Consider the following 26,122-nt stretch of genomic DNA (forward strand, 5'->3'; position numbering starts at 1 on the left):
GCAAAGCCTAAAATAGTTACTATTTGGTTCTTTACAGAAAAAGTTTGCTGAGCCCTTATCCAGATAACTAACTATAATACAAATAAGAACAATGTAAGTTTTACATACAATACGAGCTGTGTGTGTATAAAATGCAATAATTTGTTTGCCTAAGGAGTATCAGTTAAGCATCATGATGGGTTCATTTCTCATCTTGAAGAATGAGAAAAATTTGAGTTGACAGAACGTGAAGGAAAGGAAATCCCAGCTAATGGGATGAAAGGTAGGTTGTGGGGATCTGCATTGAAGAGTGAAGGAAACAAAGGCTAAAGACCTAGGGTCATAAAACCTTTTTACCAGTCTGATACTACTACAGTTTAGGGAGAAACACTGGGAAAGATGAACCACAATTTATAGGACAAATCACGGAAGGCCTTGAATGTTACACCAAAAAAACTGTACATGGTTCTGAAGGCAGGAAATAGAAAGCCACTTTGGGCACTTCAGAAAGGGGTTAAGAGATCCAGCTGTGCTTTGGCTAGAGTCACTGTCAGCATGTGATTAAGCCAAGAGAAATGGCAAGAAATGACAGCTAAAATTAGGAAAGCCAAAGTGGAACTAGGAAGGTGGTGGGGACTCATCAGGCAGAAACCAAATGGCAAATCAACAGAACTTGGTGACCAAGTAGAAGGAAAAATCAAACATGGTACTGAGATTTCTAGCCTCTGTAAGTAGAAAGATGATGTGTCATAAACTAAAGTAGGATACACAGTAGAACGTAATTACTGGGGGAGAGACAAAGTATAGGCTGAGGCCTGTTATGTGGAAGATGAGCACACCAGGAACAGAGCAAAAAAGGCTGGATAAAGACCAGACTCTGGACAGCCTTGGGAGTCTAGCCAAGAGCATGGACTTGCTGAGGTGGGTACTAAGGAATAGTTAATTATTTCTGAGAAGAAAAATGATACGATGTTTTAAGAAGATCACATCAGATAAAGTGAATAGGTCAGTAGTTTGAATGATAAGTTATACAGTCACCCAATTTGTTGCTAGTGTTGGGAATGCACTATTTTTATCTGTGAACTTTTGTGTAATAAGTTAGTATGTAGACAGACATGGTAACATACCTCCAGCTAATATAATATCCTCACTGACTCCACTATATTCACCAAAACCCAGATTATTTGCAGCTACTACTCTGAACTGATATGTTCCTTTCAGGTTTTTGGACTTCCATGTGCAAATGCTACCGCAGGATCCATTAAATGCCATCGTCCACATTAAATTCTGGTCCTGTGAATTGTTTGAAGTACCCTTTCTGCAAAGGAAAAAGAAAAAGAAAGAGCAAAATAATGAATACAGAAAATATGAGACAGCATATGTGTTATTTCTAGATGCCCATATATCACTGTAATCACAGAACCCCAGAGCGTCTCCTATTGCATACTTTACCTTTGAGTTCATTCCTCACACATGATTTGGCCACAGAACACAGTATAGTCTTATAAAGTCATCCCAGCAATGCATGGAGCCAACCAACTCAGCCCACCAGGAAAATAATGAATAATCAATGTCCAAGAGAAAGATAAAGCACCTTTTCCTGCTATTAGATGGGTAAACTTTCTTCAGCATTTCAAACAGATAAGACAATTGTTCCATAATCTTTAACTGGGAATTTTTAATTTTCTTAATTCTCAGTCTCTATGCCATCTGTAGTTTACATATACCATATTTGGATAAAATAATATACAAAACATAAAACTGATAAGGAAGGTGCAAACAGTTCAGCTATCAAAGTTATTGTAATGTCTGAGGTTCCATGCTTCATTGGTGCCATTTGTATTGGTCTACATTCACCTCAAAGTCAATCCATGTTACTCTTCCTATGAAACATGGAAAGAGCACAAGAGTTGGATTTTTTTTTTATTTTTTTTTTTAAGATTTTCATTGGGGAATTGGGGGAAGGAGAACAGATAAGTTGTTATCCTTTTGTTCTTTAATCTAGTTGTGGAGGACGTTGCTTCACTGGCCCAAATTGGCACCATCATTGCGTTCTTCCCGGATGAGGCAGATCAGTCGCCGGCTTCTGGACGGCCGCTCACAGAGACTCTTGGCAGCTCATGGTGGCTGCTGGCTGCTCACGCTGGCTGCTGGCTACACACGGTAGCCCATGGCAACCCACTGCAGCAGGGGCTGCAGCCTACGCCGTCGCCGATGACTCATGGCAGCCCAGCTCCAGGTTGAGCTGTTGTTCAACATCTTAGCTGTAGAGGGCAGTGTCACTGGCCCTAATATGTGGGATCCGAACCGGGGTCCTCTGGCATCCCAAGCCAGCTCTTAACCAACGCGCCACTTGGCTGGCCCAAGAGTTGGGTTTAAACAATGTAACTGGAATGGCTTTAACAGAATCATAGACTGAAGGCCTTCCTATGTGTTCTCAGCTATTGGCCATTGAGAAAGAGAAGGAAGAATTCTGACACTGTTTGAACACCTTCTTTTTACAACACACCATACTGGTGCTTTTCGTGTCATTTCATCTCACTGAGTCTTGACTACAAACTGAAGAGGTCGATATCATCATCCCATTTTGCATGTGAGAAAACATAAGTTCAAAATGGAATAAAGCAAGGAGCTAAACATCATCTGTGTACTTGTTTAAATAGTGTCCCTGCCTCCCCCCTCCCCAGCCCCCCCCCAAAAAAATTCATGCCAACCCAGGCCCTATGAATACAACCTTGTTTGGAAATAGGCTCTTTTCACATGCAATTAAGTTAAAGAGATCATATTGAATGAGGATAGGCTCAAACACACAATGGCTGATGCCCTCTTAAGAAGACAGAACTTTAGGCACACACACACACATGAAGAACACCATGTGATGACACAGCTAGAAACTGGAGTGATGCATCTACAAGCCAAGGAACGCCAAGGATTGGCGGCCATCACCAGGAGCTAAGAAGATGCAGGAAAGGATTCGTCCTTCGAACCTTCAGAGGGAGCCTGGTACTGCCAGCACATTGATTTTAGGCTTCTAATCTCCAGAACTATAAGAGAATAAATGTCTGTTGTTTTAAGCCACCCAGTTGGTGACACTTTGTTACAGCAGCTGTAGGAAATTAATATAGTCTGTTCAGCTCCCAAGTGCATACACTTAGCACTACCATTACCACTGTACTGTCTAGGACACAGAGGGTGGACTAGAGTATCATGACTGAAGAAGATACTTCGGGATACTAAAAGTACAGAAGTTCATTCCACTATCCCATCATCCCTGTCCTGACAGTAGAAACTTGGGACAAGGAAATGCCAAGTATTTACGGAGCTATGCACTTAAGGTGCTACTGAGGGGAACGTGCCGAAGGGATCCTAGCAAGATCATGGTGAGCCTGGTGAGCCTGGTTGGTGGACATAATTACAGTCACAGCTCTGTAGGTCAGATTGTATTTCACCCTGCATGAAAAATAGTAACAGAAATTTCAAGAAGGTTTCAGTTAGAAATATGGCAAACATAATTCTCTAGCATGCGCAGAAAATTTTTTTAAGTTTATGGGAATGCCAGAACAAGATAAAGCAAAAATAGATCAAAAGTAGCCAGGACTATAATTATGGAAGTGACTTTTGTCCTTGGAGCTTCTTAAAAGATGGCTTCATAGTCCCGTGAGGGGAGTATCTGTGGAATTTGGAATTCTCTCCTCATGTTGGCATGAAAGTGGTTCGCTTGAGCCAGTTATGATTCACAAGCTCCCCATACTGGCCAGATCCGAGATAGCATATGTGCATCAGCTGCTTACTTTTCATCGAAGGCATGTTTTGAGTCCCTGGGAACATACTGCAGACTATAACCTTCACGGTGGATACAGAATCCTGTGTGACCTATACACTTCAGAACGTTTCCGGCTTTGACCTGATTTTACACTCTGAAAAATACCTAGCTCATGGCCAATTTCCACTAGATATTATTCATCTTGCTAAAACAAATCATCATCAGAAATTTACATGCATACAATCATCTAACATCAAACGTCAGTTCAACTTCTTGAATATACTAGATGTTAAGTAAATAGTAGTTGCATGTGCCAATGACTATTATCTCTTTATCTCTATAAAGTTCTGACAAACAATTGCAGATTTCTAAGAAGACTGATGTGATCTGCCTTATAATTGGAATGCCAAGGTTGACCTCTAGGAACTGAGCCAAGAATGTAATCAAGCACTTAAGGTCCTTAAACTAAAGCTTCTTTGGGTTTATTTGTAAATGCACATTGATAAAGATTGCTAATTTTGATCTAATGATATGTTACAATTAACTGCTTAGCTCTTTTTAGTTTACAAAGTGCTTTTGCAAACAGACATACCTGATCTCAAGGATGTAGTACATAAGTCTGCTTCCGTTATCATCAGCTTTTTCCCACTGTATTGAATTTTCACTCCCTTCTAGTAATTTCGGAATGCCTGGTTTACTTGGGACTCCAGCTTTGGAGACAAAGAAAATACTGACTGATATATTAGAAGTATAAAATATTTTGCATAACATATGTCTACAGACTATATTTACTAAAAGTAAAGCCAAATACATTAAAGAAATATTCAGAAATATTCTCATATGAGTGCATACTTTTAAATGAGTATCTGAAGTTTTTATTAGTGATGGATTAGATGGACTAGTGATGGGAGTAACAATATATTTTAGCTTGACACAAAATAAGTGATACAAATAAAGAAAATATTGTAAGTTTTGGAGCATTTTGCTTGATTCTTGTGGGGGTCAATTTGGAGTTATGGTATACCTTTTAGAACATTAATGTAATATATTTTTCAGATTTTTTTTTAGCATGTGGTGATAATAATACTTAAATATTTGTTGAACACTCAGTAACACTGTTTTCATTTAGTTCTTACTGCAAAATAGCATAGCTAAACAAGATATCAGAATACTGAAAGGGGAAATAATTTTTTCCAGTTCAGGATCTTGCAATACCAGGTGAAAATTATCTCATTTCTCCCCGTATGGACTTCTAGCTTCTAACCTCTAATTTCTTCACCCAAGCTCTAGAAACAGTAATTTATTCTTTTAAGAAAAATTTCAACCTCTAAGATTGGTGAACTAAGTGATGAAAAAAGAATTAAGAAATTTACAGCATTTTCTGAGAGCTGTATGTTAGTACTCACCTTTTGTCTTAAAGCTTTCTGGAAGGGAGGTGCCATTTCCCCCTGTCCTATAAACCACCACTACTCGGATATTATAGGAAGTATAAGGCTGTAGATCTGTGATGTTACAGACATAAGCAGGACCTTGGCTGCATGAAGCCTTAACATGGTAAAACTCATTGTACTTCCACTAGAAAAAGAAGTCTCAATTAACGCTTTGGTTTCTTTAAGAAAAACTTAAACAGGAATTCACAAGCCAAGGCAAGCAATGAAACTTTAAATAAAATGTATTTTCTGTTAAAGAATCAGAGGTTCTTTATGAGTGCTTGATCCCAATCATCATCCCCACCATCAATAGCCGTTATAACTGACTTGAATGATGACGGTTTTTAGGATAAGTCCAAGGTGGGGCATCTATCTTTGGGAAGATTTAGAGATTGATTTCGTGCTATCATTAATCATAGACAACCTGCGTTAAATCAGGATGGCTAAGACTATGACGAATCAAAACAATGACCCTTTCAATTCCATGGATTTGTTAATGTCAAAATAATAATATTTTTACATATTCTGATTCTTTGCGAAAGTCCACAGTGACTTATTGTTTAAAACATTTAGTTTCTCCTCCCAAAACTGTCTTCAGACATCTAAGCAGCATTTCTTATTTTTATATATAAGAAGACTAGATCTTTAAAAGGAAATTTTACCCACCACCACTCAGTCACTAAGCAGCAAGGTTAGGAGTTAAATATAGGAAATCTTACTTCCACTCTGCTTTAGATATTGGGTCTCTACCTATAGCTATCTTAAACTTCTTTCTCTGTGACACTGACTTTTTAAAAATCTGTGTATTTCAATCGTTAATATCATTATTTAAAAATGGCGATTTTTTTTTTCAATGTACAAATAGGAACAGACAGAGGATGTGGCATTTTGTCAAGGGCTCTTAGTGTATTTTCCCCAGTAGAGTTTCCTAGGAAGGTCAGCTTCCATAAATAAACCTTACTTTACATCTCCTTTTTCATTTAGCATTCACAAGGTCACGTCATTTCATTGGATGGACACTTTACATTAGTTTTTTATTCAGTTAGGAGTGATTATAGTACCTTCGGGAAGTAGGCCACATTGTCACAAAAAGAAAGGAGAAAGGGGGAACGAACAGAAGGACTGAAGAAAAATAGAAATGCTGATCCCAGGGACATTGCTTGACAAACTCATAAATGTATCCATCCCACTAAGACATACAGCTTAAGGAAGCAGATGCATTGGACCTACAACATTTACTCTGAACCTTCCAAGAGAGGCAGGGGTGGGATTTACTGGCTCAAAACTTCTGGCCCTTTTTGGTCCTGTTTCCTTTATGGTCTGCTATAGGAACTACCGTAGGTGATTAGTCTAGGCGGCCCAACATTCCACTCCATCCAGAAATGATCAGAACGCCTTGAAATGTCACGGAGATGTTTGACCAAGGCTATTGCTGGAAAACTGTAGTGTATAGGCCTTACCACAGCAATGAATGTGTTTGGGGCAGACCGCCAAATTGGAGAGGTACCACGGGCTACCCCAGTAAATCACAAGGGAGTCAGGACCGTCCATTTGTCATGGGCCAACAAGCGCAGGGTTGAAATCTATCACAGCGGGATTTTCAAGTCATTTGGGCGGGGTGAGAGGGAAATGGTGCAGACAATGATGTCGCAGAGACTGGAACTTCGAAAATGTTTTGTTGTAGTAGGGATTGCCCTAGATAGCTGAGGAAAACACAATTTTAATGGGCTTCCCTGAAAAAAAATTTGCCAAAGCAAAATTACTTCTTTCTCTTCAATCTTAAATTGAATGTGTTCTTCTTCTACATACTGTTGCAATAAAGTATCTATGGAATTTAAGACTTAGATAAAAATTTAGCTTTGTGGTCATTTTCCATCATTTTCCATATAATGAACGTGGACAGAAAAGACAGAGACTAGAAGTTTATCATTTTCTCCTTCTTTGCTTTCTAAAAAAAATATTAATTAAAAAGATACATATTCACTCTTAATTCCCACTCCTCAGAGTTTCAGAATAGAGTTATAGGTTTACTCCCAGCTGTCCTATCATTCTCAGGTAGGCTCAAAACAGCTAGAACTTTCTGGCTAGGTATCACTCATTAACGTTCTCAGAGCATAGCTTTCTACTGTGCTCATCAGTTAGTATTAGGACCTCACATGCAGAAATTACCATATCAAACAATTTCAGCTTCATGATTCTCTAAGTGGTCTTTCTGGAACCTAGGTTGAGCACATGTAAGAACAGAGGAAGTTGTGAAACAAAACGCACTGCATGAAAGTCATGAGGGCTGAAGCAGGCAGTCCCTATCTGCTGTCTTGAGGAGTGGGGTGGGTGACTTAATGACTCATATTTCTTCCGTGGATAGCGTCCAAGTAGGACTGCTGCAGGAATGAGTCAGCCCCTGAGGTCCTCCTGTGCCTGGCTAGTGATATCTGACTCATCTCGGCGCCTGTCTGGGTCCCTGACTTCTCATCAGTAAAATGAGAGGCTAGAGATCATCATCTCTAAGGTCCTTCCCCATTTCATTTCTTTGATCTAGGAAGTAAACTTTTCGTCCCTCCCTTTGACTTTAAACTGAATGGCATTAAGTTTATTTAAAGAGATGTCAAAAAATGGTGATTGTCCGATTTCTCCAATTTCACTGCATTTTCATAAGTGACCATTTTTTAAATAGGCAACAAATCACCATAAACATGATCAATGAAAAAAGTCCAATTAAACTATGGCCTTTGGTTTTGTCAACTTAACATTCACTGTTGTTTCACATTTTTCAGAGGTTTTAATGTAAAAAGTACAAGATCATAAAAAGTCTTACATCGAATATTTAAAAACACCCTGAGGAGCAACTTCGTTTTTAAAGAAAAGTGAGGCTATGACTATATTGATGTGTTTTGAAAGTACCACTGAACAAAACATTCCTAGCCAATATTTACAAATGTGGAAACGCAAACATATAATAGTATAAATAAAATGTAGCAATTATAAAAACTAAATAATCCATTCTAAGGGTATCGATATAAAAATCAGACTTTCCCTAGCAGTGAATTAATTAGATTAATTGATGCATTAAAATTCAATGGATATTTTTATAGTGGTTAAAGCATGAAGATTTTTAGATGGGGAGCCATTTAAAGTTTATAAACCAAGATCAAACTGGTTTAGAATAAACTGGTTTTATATTTTACTTCTGTTGCTATACAGCCCTTAAATGGTTGAAAAATCATTTCTAAACAAGGTATTGGGTTTTTCCTTGTTCATTTCATTCATTTCCCCCCCCCCCAGAGGAAACACAAAATTTCTATGGACTTTAAACCAGAGAACCATGCTAACATCTAAACTAAGTAAAGTATTATGAAATCAGTAAGCCATAATTTATACCCTTTTACATGGAACCTTTTTAGAACAAATTAACCTCTAGGAATTCTTTGTATCAGAAATTAGTAGATAACTTACCGCTTCTATATGACAAACCTAAATTAGTGAATGTGGTCAAATATATTGTTGATTTATATAAGAGAATGCTGTAGAGATATGCAAAAGGGCTTTCAATTTATTCTATAACAAAACAAAGATTTGCATTAAAAGTGTATGGTGTGGTTTACCTTCTGGAGTTCAAACCAAAATCTGATGAGATTAACATTAGATGGAGCCTTCCAATCTAATTGCAAACTAGTGTTCTCTGGAACCAAGGCATAAGGTTTCCTTGGAGTGTCAAATGTTTCAACAGTGACAGGATGACTCTCAGCACACCACATTTCCTCGGCATGGCAGGCCAGAACCTTTTTGTAAAAAAGAACAATTGCTTAACCTTTTCAAAACCTCATGCTTGAGAATGGCAATAAAAATACCCAATACCCTCACTGTACCTTTAACACATATGATTTTCCACCTGCAAGTTTAGTAACAAGGAGAGCGAGCCTTCCATTTGGATATTCACTTTGTCTTAGAGGCATCTCAGGAATTAGTGCCAGATGTGAGATTGCCAACTGATAGCGCACTGACTCCTTAGGTCCATTTGGCTTGTGAGATTCTCTCCAGGATACAGCGAGGCTGGTGTCTGACTGCACGGTGGTATTAATGAGCCAAACTGCCTCTGGTACTGAAATAAACAGTAACACATGACAAAGAATGTTGCAACAGCACTGAAAGATGGAAAGAAGTAATGAGACTTTGGTTGAGGAATAGTCATATCATGTGAGCAGAATGAATGACAGCTGTTCCAAAGGAAAGCCAGTCTCTTATGTAATAGTAAGTTAACAGGCTGCTTGAAAGGCTCTCGCTTATTTTTGCCTAATGACTAAACCATTTTCTGACTCCAGCTCCAGGATATGGCCAATGCTGATGAATAACCCAATTTGGCCGAGTTTTGTGAATGTCATCAGAGACATCTGAAAGAAATGGTATCACTTCATAATAATTGCCACCTTTTAGAACGCCTTTCTAGGTTCTATTGTACATCTATTTTCTTTAAGGCAATGATATCATATCACTTTAAATCTCGGTGGCCTCAATAAAATTCACATAGCTAAAAGGCTTGATTTTATTGTCTCACCACATGTATAGAAGCCTATGACTATATGAGGAGAGGGTGACACTGTGTGGTGACATCAAATAATGTGTTTCTTGGTCAAACAGTATTGATTCTGTTGCTTTTCATTTTTATGGAATATTATTCATCTTCTGGTATTAGAGCAAAAATCAGGTCATCAAAGTATTTTTCAACAAGTACATTTTTCTTATTAAGCTTTAAAAAGCTTCCATAACAAAGATTACATAATATTGAGGTTAAAAAATATAGGTTTGCACATCACATATATCAGAAAATTCCACTCTAGCAACCCACACCAAGCCCATAACTCACCTCCACTTTTAGTTTTTCCCCAAATCTTTCTTCCCAGAGGTAATTGTTCCAAAGGATCTGAATAATAATTCTTTACAGTTATCTGTATCATATACGTTGAAAATGGTTGCAAACCTTCAATAAGGGCTACATGCTCCTGACATTCCTGTAATTAATTTTTAAAAATTTAAAATTTAAAAATTTAAAAAAAATCAATATCTGATTCTTATTTTTTGTACAAATGGGGAAAATTATTTAATGAAAGAGAGAAAAAAATTAAAAGATTCAAAAAAGCTTATTTTTTGAACTTGGATCATGAGTGACAATGTTCACTGTCCTAACCTGCCCAGGCTTAAGTTGCTTAATATCTACAAGAATAAATGTGAAATGATTGGCAACCTTCAGTCAATTTTGTGGCATACTTATTTTACATAGGAAACTACATTCCCAGGGGACACTATTTCATTAGCATTGCATTAGAAATTCAGCAAGATTGTCTATATAAGGATGTGACATGTAAGTAAACACAATAAAAAATTAAGCTACATTATCTAATCATCTTAGAAATAAATTTTAAGTAAAAAGACTTTCCCTAGACCAATGATCTTAACTTGGGTTGCACTTTGGAATCATCTGGAGAATTTTAGGAAAATACTGATACCTGGGTCCCACTCCCAGATATTCTGACTGAATTGGTCTGAAGGGAAGCCTGGGTCCCAAGAATTTAAAATGTGCACAAGGTTGAGAACCGTGGGCTTTGGCCCATATTAATCGATGAGAAGACAAAATAGATTAGCTCTAATAGAAAGGTCCAATCCACAAGCCCAAACTTGGTCTGCCAAATAATCCAATCTGTCTTTGAAACAACTCCTTTTAGAAATGTGTAAAGAAAGGTTAAAATAGACAGAACTAGATAAAACAAAGGAAGTAAGAAGAATCAGGTGTACTTTCTGACTAAGTATACAATGCTTAACAACTAATAGATACTGGTCAATTTTACCTTTTTGCTTGGTTAAATAATTAGCACAAAGCATAATATTGGGTGAATACGGTTCCAACACAAGGACAACTGAAACACCAGTGCTCATGATGGAAGGAATTATGCCAATTCATCCATCCATCATTCATTCATTCATTCAAGAATAATCTAGTGCCTACACAATGCCAAGTACTATGGTAGGTGCTACAAATACAATGATAAATAAAAACATAGCCTCTGCATAATGGCACATTTCACAACATACAAGAAATAACAAAAATGTATAATGTACAATTTTTACATTGGACATATGCTATCGAGAAGTATACACATATGCAATGCTCTTTTTGTCCAATTCATTCCCTACCCCCAATCTTCAGTCTGCTGGCCAGGCCACAAAAACAAGTCTCTATCACTTTCTGGGGATAATTGGACAATCAGAGTGGACAACAACCCCAGTCCTTTCAGGGCACTCGGAAACTGTTACTGTGGCAATCCACCAACTGGTCAGAGTTAATTTACTTCTGTCGCCTTGCAGCTGCCCACTCGAATGCTCCTGCGCACTGATCCTTTGAAGTCATAAGGAAGTGCCTTGGAATGCTGAGACCCGAGGGAATGATCTCGGTAAAACTTCCTTATCCGGTGGTCTCATCTCGGAATGCTGACACCATCCCGGGGATCATACGTATGTGTGAACGCACAGCTCGTGCTTGATCACAATGAGTTTCGCTGAAGCAGCTGCCGGTCTAATCGAATCAATTAACTGGGTATAGATATTCAAATTGACTTCTTTGTGACAGTTGTAAATAAAAGTTATTCGCCACCAGTATCAGGACTGGCTCTCTCGGTCTGCAGAGATGAGACCCCTGGCCCGCAGTAACTCTACTTCTAACTCTTGTGATTTCTTAACCCTTCGCTGCCCCTCCTCGAGCCCCCCAGCCCTTGTCACACGGGACGTGATATACTTACTTCCTTGAAGCTTTTCTTACTCCCAGACAAGAAAACTAGAACACAATATGTTTGGATGAATCAGCTATAATAGCATGTTTCAGAACACAAAGTAGAAAATATTTTACTGTGACTGAGAATGTCATATCAAAAGAGGGTATCTTGTGAAAAGACGAAGACCACCGGTTCCAATCTTACCAGCATTCCATTTTCCAGTTTGGAGCTATTTTTCCCGCCGCTAACTTCTTTGTAATAAACCAGGTATGTTGGAGTGGGGCTGGTGATGCCGTACCCCGTGAGCTTTGTCCTGGTCAGTGGTAATCGGATTGTGAGGCTGGTGTTAGTGGTGTTCAGTATAGTTGGCTCTGCAGTATCTGAAGCTAGAGAAAGAAATTCTTTATCTAAAATAATAAGAAAAAAAGATTAAATACATACACATATGTATATAAAAGAGGAACCACAGATTTATTGAACATCCGGGGTAATATAATATTTTATTTTTTAATTTAACTTATAAGGTATGATGTATTGAAGTGTTGAATATGTTATTCAGGACAGGAAGACAAGTTTTTTCTATATATCTTGAAGGTGCTGAATGCCTCAGAAAAAGGGAGCAAGGCAACTAGTAATTGGTTAATATTTCCAGCAGATGGCGCTAAAGTACCCTTAATAATGTATCTGGGCAGTAGCAAAATAAGGTTGACCCTTTTTATTTTGAACAAAGTAATGAGAGCATTATGTTAATATATTTTAAAATGAATTCTAATTATGAAAATTCATTCTAGCTTTAGGACTTTTCTTTTCAGGGATGTATGTGTATGTGTGTTCAACTTCAAACAGATATTACATAAACTTTTTAAATCTCTTAAATTTTTCAAAGTGGAAAATGCATTATTTTACCAAAATATGCACTCGGTTTATTTATAAAATCTTCTATTTTTAGTATTTTGTAACTTGCATATTTTATAAATGAATACAGTAAGCAACGATTATTTGAATTTGTTTCATTCATTTCTGTCCCTCTGTAGGGCAAATTATACTTATTTTAGAATGACATAGACACCTTAATGGAAAAGAGATCTTCAGAAAAAAAACAGAAAGCACTTCAGATTTCAATGTCACCCATGAGTTTATATAATGCTGTTTTTATTTTTTGGTGGGTTGGTTTTCAGATTTCAAACTTTTTTAAAATTATGATTCTCAGTAGAAAATACACAGTTCTCCCCATAATGTGATGCATACCTTCCCAAAAGTCATTGTATTATATAAAATTGCACAATAAAATCCACAGGGTTTATGGGGAAATAGAGTTAGGGACACAACGCTAAAAAAATTCATGAATCACATATTTTAAAAAAAGGTAGAAACATAATAAAAATAGCAGCACAAATGTATATGTTAATGGTTGACATACCTAATAATACTGCTATAAGGCACTTCGCCTTGAAAAAAACCTAAGTGTTTTTGCAATGCTTTTTGACACCACTGGAGGGAGTCTAAAAATCATCAGAGGAGGGAAAAACAGAAAGGGAAATCTCAGTACTGAGATGAGAAAGAGAACAGGCAGAGAGAATGACAGGACAAGGGTTTCCCATGTCTAAAGTTGTCTACCACAGCCCGAGCCGTGTATACACATGGAGATAAATTGTGACCCAGGGCAAACAGTAATCGCAGCACATACCAAATCCTGACAATTTGAAGCAACACTGAGAGCACAACAAAGAACTGGGAGAAACATCCTGGAGAAGGAGACATTATGAGACTTTTCAGACCCTAACCTGGGAGAACAAGCTGAGTAAGACTGTGACTTTGTTACCTGGAAAAGGCTGCAGAGCTGAACTGTAAGCCAAGATGCGCTCACTCTTTAGGGCCTTCACCTGAGAGAGGATGGCCCCGTGACTTTTCTTGGCTTGATAAATCTGTGTGCTGTCCTTTGCTGTGGAGATCCAGTACAGAAATTCCCCATCCACAGTTAAGCTAACAAGAGTTTTTCCTGTTATTGAAAAACATAAAACAAAGAACGAAATGTATATCTTATGTTTTCTACTCTAAACAATATGTGAAATCCTTTTTCTGTATTATAACTGCTAAATTTTGAATCTTTCTATTATCTCAGTATGAAAAAATAACATTTTTATCTTATGTCATTAAGCTAAAAACTTTACAGGTATTTTCTCATTTTTAACTCCATATCAAGCCAATTAGGTAAATACTGTTATTATTAGCCTCATTTTGTAGAAGTGGAAACCGAGGCTTGGAGGATTTAAATTATCTTAAGGCCACAAGGTTATAAAGGCAGAGCCAAGATTTGCAATTTACCTGTGTAACTCCAAGTCAAACAATGCCTATCTGAAAATGGTAGTAGATGACAGGTACAGGGCTCAGTGCCTAGCTCAATATTTGTATCAATGGTTTGGAATAAAGGCATAGTAAACATATTTATCAAATTTACAGGTAATACATGATTCTTACTGTCACTAGTAATTTCAGTTAGACTTAAAACTCAAAAACATCACAACATAATCAGGAAATGGATTGAAATGTAACAGCCTAAACTCAACTCCATAAATAACAAATAAAATAAATCTGGCTTAATAATTATTAAGGGTTTTCAAGTGTCCGGCAGCCCAGAGACCCAATGCCACTTTTACCTGCAGTAACAGAAGACCTAGGAAGTCAGAGGCCCCCTGCATTGACCAGAACACACAGAGAGTGTAGTGAGTCATTACGGAGGGACTTTTAAGAGGATATTAAGTAGCTGAAGTGAAACAAATGGAGGTTGACTAGAGAAAAGAAAGATCTAGAAGCCACATTACCTGAGGAGTGGTTCTGATACTTGAACTTTTCCTCTAAAGGAAATGCTTAGAGTGGGCTATGATGACTTACCTCTACATAGTTGAATGGCTACCATGTAGAAAGTGATTGATTTATTTGTTGTAAATTTAGAGGTCAGACTCTGACTAATGAATGAGAGGAATAGGGAGAAGACTGGCTAAATATAAGAAAAAAAAATCTAATATTCAGAATTGTCCAAAAAATTAAACAGACTTTTCTTTATAAGGTAGTATTTTTTTATAAGCATATGTTCGAGTAAGACTGTTTTTGTAGAGGGGATTTCTTACAATTCCATGTCAGTTAAATGATCTCTAAAATCATTCTAACTTTCTAATTTTAGGATTAGATTTCAATTATGGTTTTATTTCAATTATGAATTTATGAAGGACTGACTAGTTCCATACTTATAAGATAATGACCCATTAGCTAAAAAGAAAAATCATTCCGACACTTGTTGAAATGGTTAAGGAAGATTTTAGTCAAGACTATTGCAATATTTCAATAAGAGAGAGAGATGTGCTCAACTCTGAATACATCAAAGGCAGCTGGGGATTTATAACCAACAAGCAGAGTAAGGGGGTCAGTGGATAGAAAATCACTAAGAGGAGACATCACAGGTAAGGGGATTCTTGTTAAACTGGCCTAATAAGATTCTTGCTAGAGGCAAGCCAAGAATATCAAGGATGGGGAATGAAGGGCTTAATCAGCTATCAAGTGGCGGGAAGAGGGGTGGTCCTCTCTAAATTCACTTAGCAGGATTCTTGCTAAAACTGGACTAAGAATGGACACAGAAGGCATAGGTCCTAGTCAGGAAGAGGGCTTAGAGGCACCTACCTAAAGTTTGATCAAAGAAAGGGTCTTTGTCACAGATTTGACAAAAACAAGTAATTTTCCTAATAAGAGACTTTCAAAATACTATCTCTACTCTTAAGCCTTAAGCCCATTAAGAATTGGAATTGTTTCTGAAATACTCTGGATGGCATGTCAACAAAACTATATGTACAGTTTTAACATGCACATACAGACACACAAAGACATGGACACACACACACACACACAGATGTTTGAAATTTCAGAACTTCACTATGTAGACTAGCAATGCCCAACAGAACTTTTAATAATGGAAATATTTTATATTTATGTTGCCCAACACAGTAGCCATTGGCCACTGGTGGTATTTGAGCACTTAAAATGTGGGTATTGTGACTGCAGAATTATATTTATAGTTTCATTTAATTTTAATTAACTTAAACATAAATCATCACATGTGACTAGTACTTACCATATTGGACAGTGAGAAATAGACTTTTAAGAATATATGGGGTTGTTAACTTTTTCCACCGGAGATTTTAAGAGCTCTCAGAATAAGAATTTCTTTTATCATTTCTCTTTTCCAAGAATGCATGAGGGTGGGAAACAAAATCTTTGATTTTTGTTATCATTATAATTACTAGGGTGTGGTCAAGTAATTGGTTTGTGTAAAATAATTTCAAATTTAGTTTAATAAGTATAAGCCTTTCACTTATAAGACAATAATTTAATGATTCACAAGAAAATTAAAAATCAACTTGAAAATTGATTTATAGGAAAATAACTCCTTCCCCTGTTCTACCCCTCCTCAAAAATTAAAAAATGTGAAAAATTACTGATATACATGATGTTCTGCATAACTTCATATATATCTAAAAGTCTCCCTCTCTCAAATTTGATACCAATAAAGCTTTTAAATAATCTTAAAAAAAAAAAAGAATATATGGGGTATTTTGAGTGTATTTTTTTTTCTTTTGCCATTATTTCTAATTAGGAGACTTCCAAATCACTTTAGACTTTCAAATATTTCCCCCACAAACATGTAACTTTCAATGGATAGATCTGCCAACTAATGACCAACTCATGCTAAATGTGGAGTCAATAGGATCATCAAAATTGAAATAAAATAGGGTTCTAATAGTAAAATGATGAATGTTATAGTTAGGCCCAGTTTCAAACCCCAGTTCCTCTACTAACTAATTATGTCCCTTTGGACAAGTTACCTTACGTTTCTCAAGCCTCAGTTTCCTCATCTGTAAAATGAGGATACTAGTACCTACTCATCATTAAATTAACATTTAATGTGAAGATTAAATGAGGTTATGCACTTAGTAACATGCTTAGAATATATAGTTAACCTCAATAAATTATAGCTTTACTGTTAATTATAAAAGAACAACAACAACAAAAAAAAACCCTCACCGATCCAGAAAATTATGTGAACATCTATACTCAATTTGCCTGGAAACGACTTGAATTGAATTCTACAAGAATATGTGGCATCGTCCAAAGTGAATACCACGTGTGTATTCTTTTGAGTATGTGTGGGATATAAGCCCTTTGTAATGGGACAGGAGGGGTTGCCATTACTAATGAGGATCTATGTACACTCATGGGTGTCTTACCAAACAGAGCAGGCACCACGATAACTTGCCAACACTGGCATCCTTCCAGATCCATGGCCCAGATCTCTTGCCCTCTGACAAAGTATATCCATGGTTTCTTTAGGTCAGAGGTATCAATAGTCATTGCTCCACTTAACTCGAATTCAGTCACATTGCAAGAACATTGGTTCCTTCCATTTGGGTGGTTTGTGGTTGTGGGTTGCAGAAGGTGGCGCAAGGTCTGGTTGGTAATACTGTAGTAAAACATCTGACAGCCAAAATTGGAAACTTCTGTCCAATACAGGCGACTATTGAGGGGCGGGGGAAGATAGTCCAATTTAATGAGTAAAACATATAATTGTAAATAGTAGCTTCTAATGAAGATTAATCATTCCTAACGATTGGGGGGACAAGTGCAGCCTTTGGAGAGGCCAAGTCCGAGTGTCCAGTAACCTTTTTCTGAGATGGAGGAGGTCACAAGAAATCTAATTTGTACCATTTTCCAATGATTTCTCAATAAATGTGCTTACAACTAAAGCTTTGGACTATAATGACCTTAGCCACTGTATTAAGTGGCTCATTAATGAGTAGATATAAATATATTTACAACTTTTCAACAAAACCCATCTCCATTCCCCTCCTCTCAAGTTTGTTTCTGCTTCTTAACACTAGTTAACAATCTATTTTCAAAATAGACTATCTCCATGCTTTGGCACAAACAAAATATATCTTTCCAGCATGAGAAACTGCCACTCGCTCAGCTGCTGAATGAAGGTCTTAAAACTCATCTTATGAGGACATTAATTAAAGATGGATGAGCCCTGAATAGCTTTTGCCGTGCAAGACATGCTGCCCATGTATTTCGTGCTCATCTTCCGCCATTGTCTCAGTCCCCTTCTTGTCCTTACCAACTGAGGATATTATTAAATTTACTGGTATAAAAATCTGCTTTGGTTTCCTGCTGGTAATTAACCTAACTTTAGTTAGTCAAATTGTCAGTATGGATTCAGTTTATGTATTTGTGATTGTGGGCTCACAATTTATCAGTAGAATTACTTTACTATAAGTTAATATAGTGAGTCAAGAACACTAAGCATTTTATTTTCCCATCATCGACTTCTAATATTAAACCAGATATTACATTAAATGTCTCTATTTCATCAGAATAGAAACAGATACTCACACTTCACTTACCTTAACAGAGGATATATGGAAAAAGAGGTTATTGTTGAATTTCTGTTGCAAATTTTCAGCTTCCTGGGATATTTCAGTTTGTGTTCAAGATCAACATCAAATATTTGCATTCCATTTTGTGATTCTTTCAGCACAAAGTAGAGGTGCCTTGAAATCCAGTCAATTGTAATAATTGTGATATCAAAAATCAGGGCGTCTCGGAAAATCTTAACCCATGGGTAGAAAACACAGCCATGAAGATAGTGGTTGTTTTTTTTCCAAATTCAAAGACTTTTCTGTAATCACTCATATTACTTAGTTACTACACTTCCCTTTTGTAATGCAAAATCTCAGTAACTCTGGATTGTGTGCCATTAAAACATTGGTCCTCTTCTCTCTCGCATTATGTATTCTCCCTGGTTAATTTCAACTACCATGGCTACAACTATAATCCACAGACCAGTGCTACAAATTCCGAGCTCAGGCAAGACCCCTCATTGAGCTATTGATTTAAATATCAAACTGCCGAAACATATGAATGATCCCAGAAAACACAATTCATCACTCCCTGCCCCAAACCCCCTTTTCTCCTGCATGTATGTTTTTATGGATTCCCAACACTGAACCAAGGAGCAATCACATCAAATGTGGTTTATCCCTGACTTCTTCCTCTCATTACTACCATAGTGAATTAGTCCCATTTTAAATATCTCCCCGATTTGTCCTCTCCTTTCTCACCTTACCTTACTGCCTCTTATTTTCTGCCTAACATTTCCTGTCTGGATTTCTGTGATAGCCTCCTAATTGTCTCAGACTTAACCTTCTCTAAATCATTATTCATGATACTAACACAGAGGTCTTTCTAAAACAACTTGATCATGTTAATGACCCACTGTATTTCTTTAATGGCTTGCTGTTGGCTTCAAAGGTGGACACTCGACTCCTTAGCAATAGTAAAGGAGGCCCATTGTTTTCAGGCTTCTGCCTACCTCTCTAGCTTTACCACCTGCCTTTCACTCCACCCTCACCCCTACCTCCATTCCAAGCTCCCTTTACTTAGCTCCCTGGACATGATGTGGCTCTCTTGTTTCCCTGACTTTGTACTTGCTACTCCCTCAGCTTTTTCCCATCTTCACCTGGTTCATCTTCATTGTAACCAAGATGTCTCTCTTCTACCACCACCACCACCACCACCACCACCACCACTCCAACCTGGATTGCGCATCCATTCTCTATGATTCTGCCACATCCTGCCCTCAGCATAACACATACTGTGCTCTGTCTGCCTTCTCTACTAGATATCAGTCAGTGAATGCCTACCACATGCCAGGCATTGTGCTAAGTACCTTAAATGTATTATCTCATTTAACCTTCACAGGAACCTTATGATGAGGTACTACATAACGATAGTGGTTAAATAACTTGCTGATGGTCACAGACCTAGTAAGCAGTGGAGTCAGAATTCAATTCTAGGTTATCAGCTTCCAAAATCTCCCCCTCTTAATCACTATGCAATACTGTCTTCCTAGTGTTACACTAATACTAAACCAGGTTTGTTCAAGGGCTGTGATTTTTCTTTTTCACCTCTATCCCAAGAACTAACAGAGGGCCTTGAACTCAACAACAGTTTGCTAAATTAATCCTAATGTCATTTGCCCAAAACTTAATCCGAATTCATTTGTGACTAAATAATACAGAATCTGTCCTTTTCAACCATTCTAATCTGAATGGCTCAACCACAAGCTAGTCATGTTAATTAGAGAGCAGGGTGATATGCAAATGCTCTACTTCCTTTCCAAAGAATTACACAGTGACATACTTCAGAGCTGGACCGATTGTGCATGTTCAGAAGGAAGAGCGAGTCTCCTTGAGCATAATACAGCATTTCATTATCAGCTGTGTAGCCCATGGCACTGATGTCTCTTTCTGCCGAAAACATCCATACAACTTGATTTTGATCCATATCTAACAAAACTATCTTGTTGCCAAAAAGAGTTAAGAGGTATGGAAATGGGTTGATTTCTGAAAACAAAAAACAAGTAGATAGTATGTATGAAAAAAGTTACTTCAATTTACCCAAATCCCTTGATTCAATACTGGATCGGTTTGAAATCCATGGGGTCTCCTTTGGGTTCATCTACTACACCAGTGTCATTCAAGACAGCCTAGGTGTTCCAAGCCTAGGTTTATTTAAGCATGTTTGATGATGATAAAAATTGATTACTTTGTGTGACTTTAACTTCAGCTCAAAGACAGCACTCATATCCCTGAGAATACCAAGGGTCAAAAACACTAATTATTATGTACATAGTTTTTAGATAGTACCTGAGGTTTTGGACTTTACTGTGTCAGAAAATGGTCCAGGTCCTTTGGATGTGAAGACTCGAACCTAAAGAAAGAAAAATAATACAAAAAAATTCAACAATGTCCACGGTGACAATAATTAAGTTCAGACACTGATAAATTATAGTGTTTCATTTCACACTCTTGATGCACATTATTAGACATTTCAAATAGTTATTTACATCTAAGTATATAGCAATAAATCACTGAGAGGAAAAATATTGCCCCATACTCATACTGGTGGGTTTTATTTGTCTAGAAAAGCACAAAAAATGGCACAAATCTACGGCAAAAAATTTTAATTTCTAAAAAAGAGTATTTTGCTAGTTTTAAAATTAAGTTACACAGAATATTTAATAGAAATAAAATTACACAGGTTATGGTAAACTTCCATTTATCTTGACTTCAACAACTAGAAATTTTAGATAAATTTACATGCTTTTAAAAAGGAGATTTATAAAAAGAAAATAATTAAACCTTATATTTGAAAATTAATTGTGCATTTCAAGCCACTTTTATACACGTTGTCCATTTTGATCCTCACAACTGTGAGAACAGAAACTGGACAAGGATCACCCAGTAACTCATCCACAATGGCATGTATAGACGGACGGAGAGCTGACTCTGGGTGGTGAACACACAACATGATATATAGATGATGTATGACAGAACTGGACACTTGAAACCTATGTAACTTTACTAACAATTGTCATTCCAATAAACTGTAATTTAAAAAAAACACTGGCAGAAGAACCAAGTCCTCTGGTTTCTGTATATTTTCCTCCCATTGTGCCATGCTGCATCCTAACAGAAGTTTTTTCTAAACAAATTTATTAGAAGTCTTTCATTGTGTAATAAATCATTTCCATTTCCAAACCTTGCATACGCGGTCTGACAATTAAGTTCGCGAACTCATCCTAGAAAAAACTGCTACATACCTCATTGCTGAATTATCGCTACGGTCACCTTCAAAGTACTCCCCTTGGGAAGCTATGCACCAATGCCAGCACCTAGTCCACCCTTCAAAGCAATTTTGGAACTCTTTTTCTGGAATGGCCATCAGAGCTATCATCGTATTACCCTTGATGTTCTGAGTATCATCAAAATGTCTTCCTTTCAGTATTTCCTTTACTTCAGGTAAAGAAAGAAGTCATTGGGGGCCAGATGAGGTGAGTAGGGAGGGTGTTCCAATACAGTTATTTGTTTACTGGCTAAAATTTCCCTCACAGACAGTGCCATGAGAACTGGTGCATTGTCGTTATGCAAGAGCCATGAATTGTTAGCGAAAAGTTCAGGTCATGTTACTTTTTCATGCAGCCTTTTCAGCACTTCCAAATAGTAAACTTGGTTCAACTGTTTGTCCAGTTGGTACAAATTCATAATGAATGATCTATTTGATATCAAAAAAGGTTACCAACATCATTGCAACAAGTTCGCGAACTTAATTGTCATACTTCGTGTGTGTGTGTGTGTGTGTGTGTGTGTGTGTGTGTGTGTGTGTGTGTATACACACCCCATGGAGCATATATATCAAGCAGTCGTTACTTTTGCACTGAATCATGTTAAGTGACTCGTGCATATCCATGCATATCATTTTGCACACTTCTGTGGTGACTGATATTTGAAACTATATATATATATATAACCAGAATATTTATTTAACTAGAACATACATAATTTTTAGCAAATAGAAATTTGCATTATCTTTAACTTCTATGTACAACTTTTTGATTACTATATGTAGACCTAACATATTATCAAATAGTTATTGAATTAGAATTTTACCCCCCAAAAAAACAATCCTTAGGAAACCCAAATTTCTAATACTCTCCAAAACATTATGTTCCTCCCAAAGAAATAGAAAATATCTCTAACTATATACAACATTGTCACCAATTTGGTCACATATCCTTTACTGAGGATATAAAAATCATCAAGCCATCTATTGTAAGTGGAAAGCCATTTCATAGGAAATCTAAAATGTCAGAATGGGGTGGCAATAGCTTCTTATCCTTGACTCCTATTCTCTCTGACTTTTTCCTCTATCAGCAGCCAGGTGATAACTGTGAGATGTCAACTACTCAGACCCTCAGTTTTTATTTCCATCGGTTGCTCCACATCAGTACATCTGGATGCCCTGAAGTGATATTGTAAAAAGTACTCTAGAGGTCAGACTCTAGTGGTAGCACACCACTTCCTAGCCATACATCTTTGATAATTCACAGATACACCCAGGGGTGTGACTTTTGTTTTCCCTAAAAAAGGATGAGGAGAAAATGAGATAATAAATATAAAAGCACCTACCGTGGTACTATGGCCTGTGATGATCACACTACAAAACAACAGTTTATCTGATTATGAAAGCAAGAGAGTTGTGAAGGTGTCTTTTACCCCAGCTGCCCCCTCTCCTGTCTGTCCCTTTGCTGCCCACTTGATTCCTGTGATCACGGTATACCTCAAATTATTAGCAGAGTAGCAGAAATTTTAACTTATTTCTTTAATCAACCTTCTGTTTGCACTATTAAGATCCCCATATCCCTGTTTGTTTGTTTGTTTGTTTGTTTGTTTGTTTGTTTGTTTGTTTGTTCTTTCCCATACCTGGAAGGCAACAATGTATCTAGGGCTCATGCTCTCAAGTTGAAAAGACATCACTGAGGGAGTGACATTGACAGCAATCCAATCTTCAAATGTTTTGCTTGTGTCACCTTGGTTGGATATTTGGTACAAAATTTCAAATCTTGTTAACACACCATTTTTATGCTCAGGGTTATTCCACCTAAATTCCACCACAACTTCATTCTTGTTGTGGTATTTTCCCCTTGGTAGTATAAATATTCTGGGATTCTCTGGTGCTGATGGAACTGAAAAGCAAAGATACAGATAGGGCAGAAAAGAATATAAGGTTGACTTTTATCACTCATGATGAGGGTGTAGAGCAACTTAGTAATAAATATTTCTCATTCTAGACAGTTGAGGTATATCTATCTTATTCTTAAAGATCTTCAGGAAACAATATTCCATAGATGACTTCAGGAACCTATCCGAATATTTCAGCAAATCTTCCTTATCTCTAACCCAAATTCTTCTTACTATCACTTAGGCATATCTTTCTTGTCTGTGCCCTGTATAGATGGAAGGTGTCTGGTTCTCCTTATGAAATATGATATTTACTCTTATCCTGATAGAGTGATTTAGTTCAAGGTAGAAATAGTAGTCACCAGGAAGGAAGACAGTTACTCTGCCCAGATTTCAGCCAGTTCAAGGCTATAAGATACAGCATATCAGGAATCCTAGGCCCTCTCACCTTGAGTCCTCCCTAGAGGCAGGAAGTCCCCTCCAAGAGTTTGGGGGTGGAGGGGGTCACTATTTATTCAAGAGACAAACCAAGCAAATTAATCTTGCCCAGTCCTCTAATTAATTTCTCTCTCTCTTAAATTTCTCTGTCTGATTTTCAAGTCATTCCATCCAAGATATCCTTCTTCTTTCTTAAGACTCCTCCACAAGGTCCGCTCCCATTCCCCTCTCCCACCTCATTGTTTCTTAATGTTCAACACTCATATCATTATCCAATCTCCAGGCCTTCTTACATATTACTCACATGGGATGCCTCTTCTTGCTTCATCCCTCAGAGCCCAGCTAGGGTTTCCACCCCCTTAAGGCCTTCCTTGGCCATACCAGTCTGTGTATACTGCCCTCTCCTAAGAATGCTGAGGCAGCCTGATATAGGTGAAGGTTTTACAGTCTTTCCTACTTACTCTATGTTATTGCTAGTCAGGTCTCACTGTCTTATTTCTATTATCATTAGCAGAATGTGTTTATCTCTCTACTGTTTTCTGAGCTCCATCAGAGATACTTTTGTTATTCCATGCTAAATCCCTCCAAATCTAGTGCAGGACTGGCACACAGTAAGAGCTTAATAAATATTTGTCTATTTGAATAATTTCCCAACTATATTGTAGATTTCCTGATGGCAAAGGCCAAATTTTATCATTCTTCCTTATTGCCCCCAACATTCAGTAGAGTGCTCATGAGCCTAGCACTCAGTACATCCCTGATGAATGCAGTCAAGTCCATTTCCACAGAAGAATCCAACCAAGGATGACATCCCAAGATGATCTCAACAATGGCATATCTGGATCCAAACCTGCCCAGTCTCCATTATGTTCCTGTTATGAGACTCATGGGGAAATATTGTTCAAAGAATCTTAATAGTAAAAAAAATGCAATGGTGAATGGGTGTCCATGTTTATTGAGCTCTTACTGCCTGCCAAGTCCTGTGCTAAGAAGTTTATATAAATTAAATCAATTTGATACTATCATTTTCTAACATTTACAAAAATGACTAAATAGAGATTTGATTAAATTATAGTGAAAAGTCCAGGTTAAGTCGCAGCTTTGTCTCTTACTAGTTATTTCACATTGGACAACTACTGGGCTTCCAATTCCTCATTTTCATAATAGAGATAATAATACCTGTCTGTGTTTCTGATACATGATCGGTGTGTAATAAATGTTTAATAAAGGAGTGGTACACATAAATAAGCTTTGTACACTTTAAGGTGATAGACACATGTAAATATAAGGCTAGTATCCTTTTTAAAATGTATCCCAAAGAAAAAACATTGAATGTAGACATCAGTTATTTACCTACAGAAGATTCTGAGTTACCATCTATGAAAATATCTCCCAGTGAGACTGCCTTCCATGAAACTGTCTACGCTCCAAAATGCCCATTTTCCTTATAAAGTATTTCACTAATTACCTGAAATGTTTGTATATCGTTACAATCAAGTGAAACAGTCTTTAAGAAATCTCTGAAATATTCTTTTGGAATAAATTATGCAAATTTATTTTACTGATACTATTCTAATCTTCATAAATTCATTGAAAGAGTATTGACTCTAAGCACACCTACAAAATGGAGTTATTTTTAAAAATTATTAACTATCCATTCTAGACCATAGAGCATAAGATTCTTCCTTTTTTTTTTTTTTATGAAATTTTGTTCCCTGTACCTGTTTCTGGTGCTCGAAGTAATAGAGATGTTTTGGGACCTTTTCCCCAGTAGGTATAAGGAATGACAGAAAGATTAAATAAGGCGTAGGGCTCCAGACCTTCCACAGTAAATACAGGTAAAGACTGTTGCTCACTAGCCAGGAACTACAATATAAGCACAAACAATTATTTTGTTAGGGGGAGAATCATAAAATATTTTATTCCTAATTAACTAAAATCTCCAAACTTTGTTCATGTGTGAAGTCAAACCTTGCAATTTTGGAAGTGCTAATGTTGGCAAGCTCCACATTGTTCTATACAGACCAGTTAACGTGTCTAACACACCAGTTATCAACACTAACCACAAAGTGGTCAGACTGGCTATCGACAGAGGTTCTCAGGAATAATCTTGATGACCAGACG

The 26,122-nt window shown here is 37.1% G+C and overlaps 1 protein-coding gene across 5 annotated transcripts in view; it reads right to left on the reverse strand.

Annotated features, from left to right (window-relative positions):
* ROS1 (ROS proto-oncogene 1, receptor tyrosine kinase) overlaps nt 1–26,122 on the reverse strand; it is a 99,203-nt gene that overhangs the window by 32,296 nt on the left and 40,785 nt on the right. For all 5 annotated transcript variants that reach the window (XM_019668301.1, XM_019668302.1, XM_019668300.1 and 2 more), the window contains 14 exons: nt 25,720–25,864; nt 23,303–23,565; nt 20,687–20,750; nt 20,181–20,383; nt 18,383–18,588; nt 17,210–17,496; nt 13,756–13,932; nt 12,138–12,340; nt 10,034–10,178; nt 9,039–9,271; nt 8,775–8,951; nt 5,149–5,317; nt 4,335–4,452; nt 1,107–1,297 (listed from right to left, as the gene is read on the reverse strand). In XM_019668301.1, coding sequence (XP_019523846.1) covers nt 1,107–1,297; nt 4,335–4,452; nt 5,149–5,317; nt 8,775–8,951; nt 9,039–9,271; nt 10,034–10,178; nt 12,138–12,340; nt 13,756–13,932; nt 17,210–17,496; nt 18,383–18,588; nt 20,181–20,383; nt 20,687–20,750; nt 23,303–23,565; nt 25,720–25,864 — 2,581 coding nt within the window. The remainder of the gene's footprint in view (nt 1–1,106; nt 1,298–4,334; nt 4,453–5,148; nt 5,318–8,774; nt 8,952–9,038; nt 9,272–10,033; nt 10,179–12,137; nt 12,341–13,755; nt 13,933–17,209; nt 17,497–18,382; nt 18,589–20,180; nt 20,384–20,686; nt 20,751–23,302; nt 23,566–25,719; nt 25,865–26,122) is intronic.

The sequence above is a fragment of the Hipposideros armiger genome, unplaced genomic scaffold, assembly GCF_001890085.2.
Source record: "Hipposideros armiger isolate ML-2016 unplaced genomic scaffold, ASM189008v1 scaffold_523, whole genome shotgun sequence".
NCBI lineage: Eukaryota > Metazoa > Chordata > Mammalia > Chiroptera > Hipposideridae > Hipposideros > Hipposideros armiger.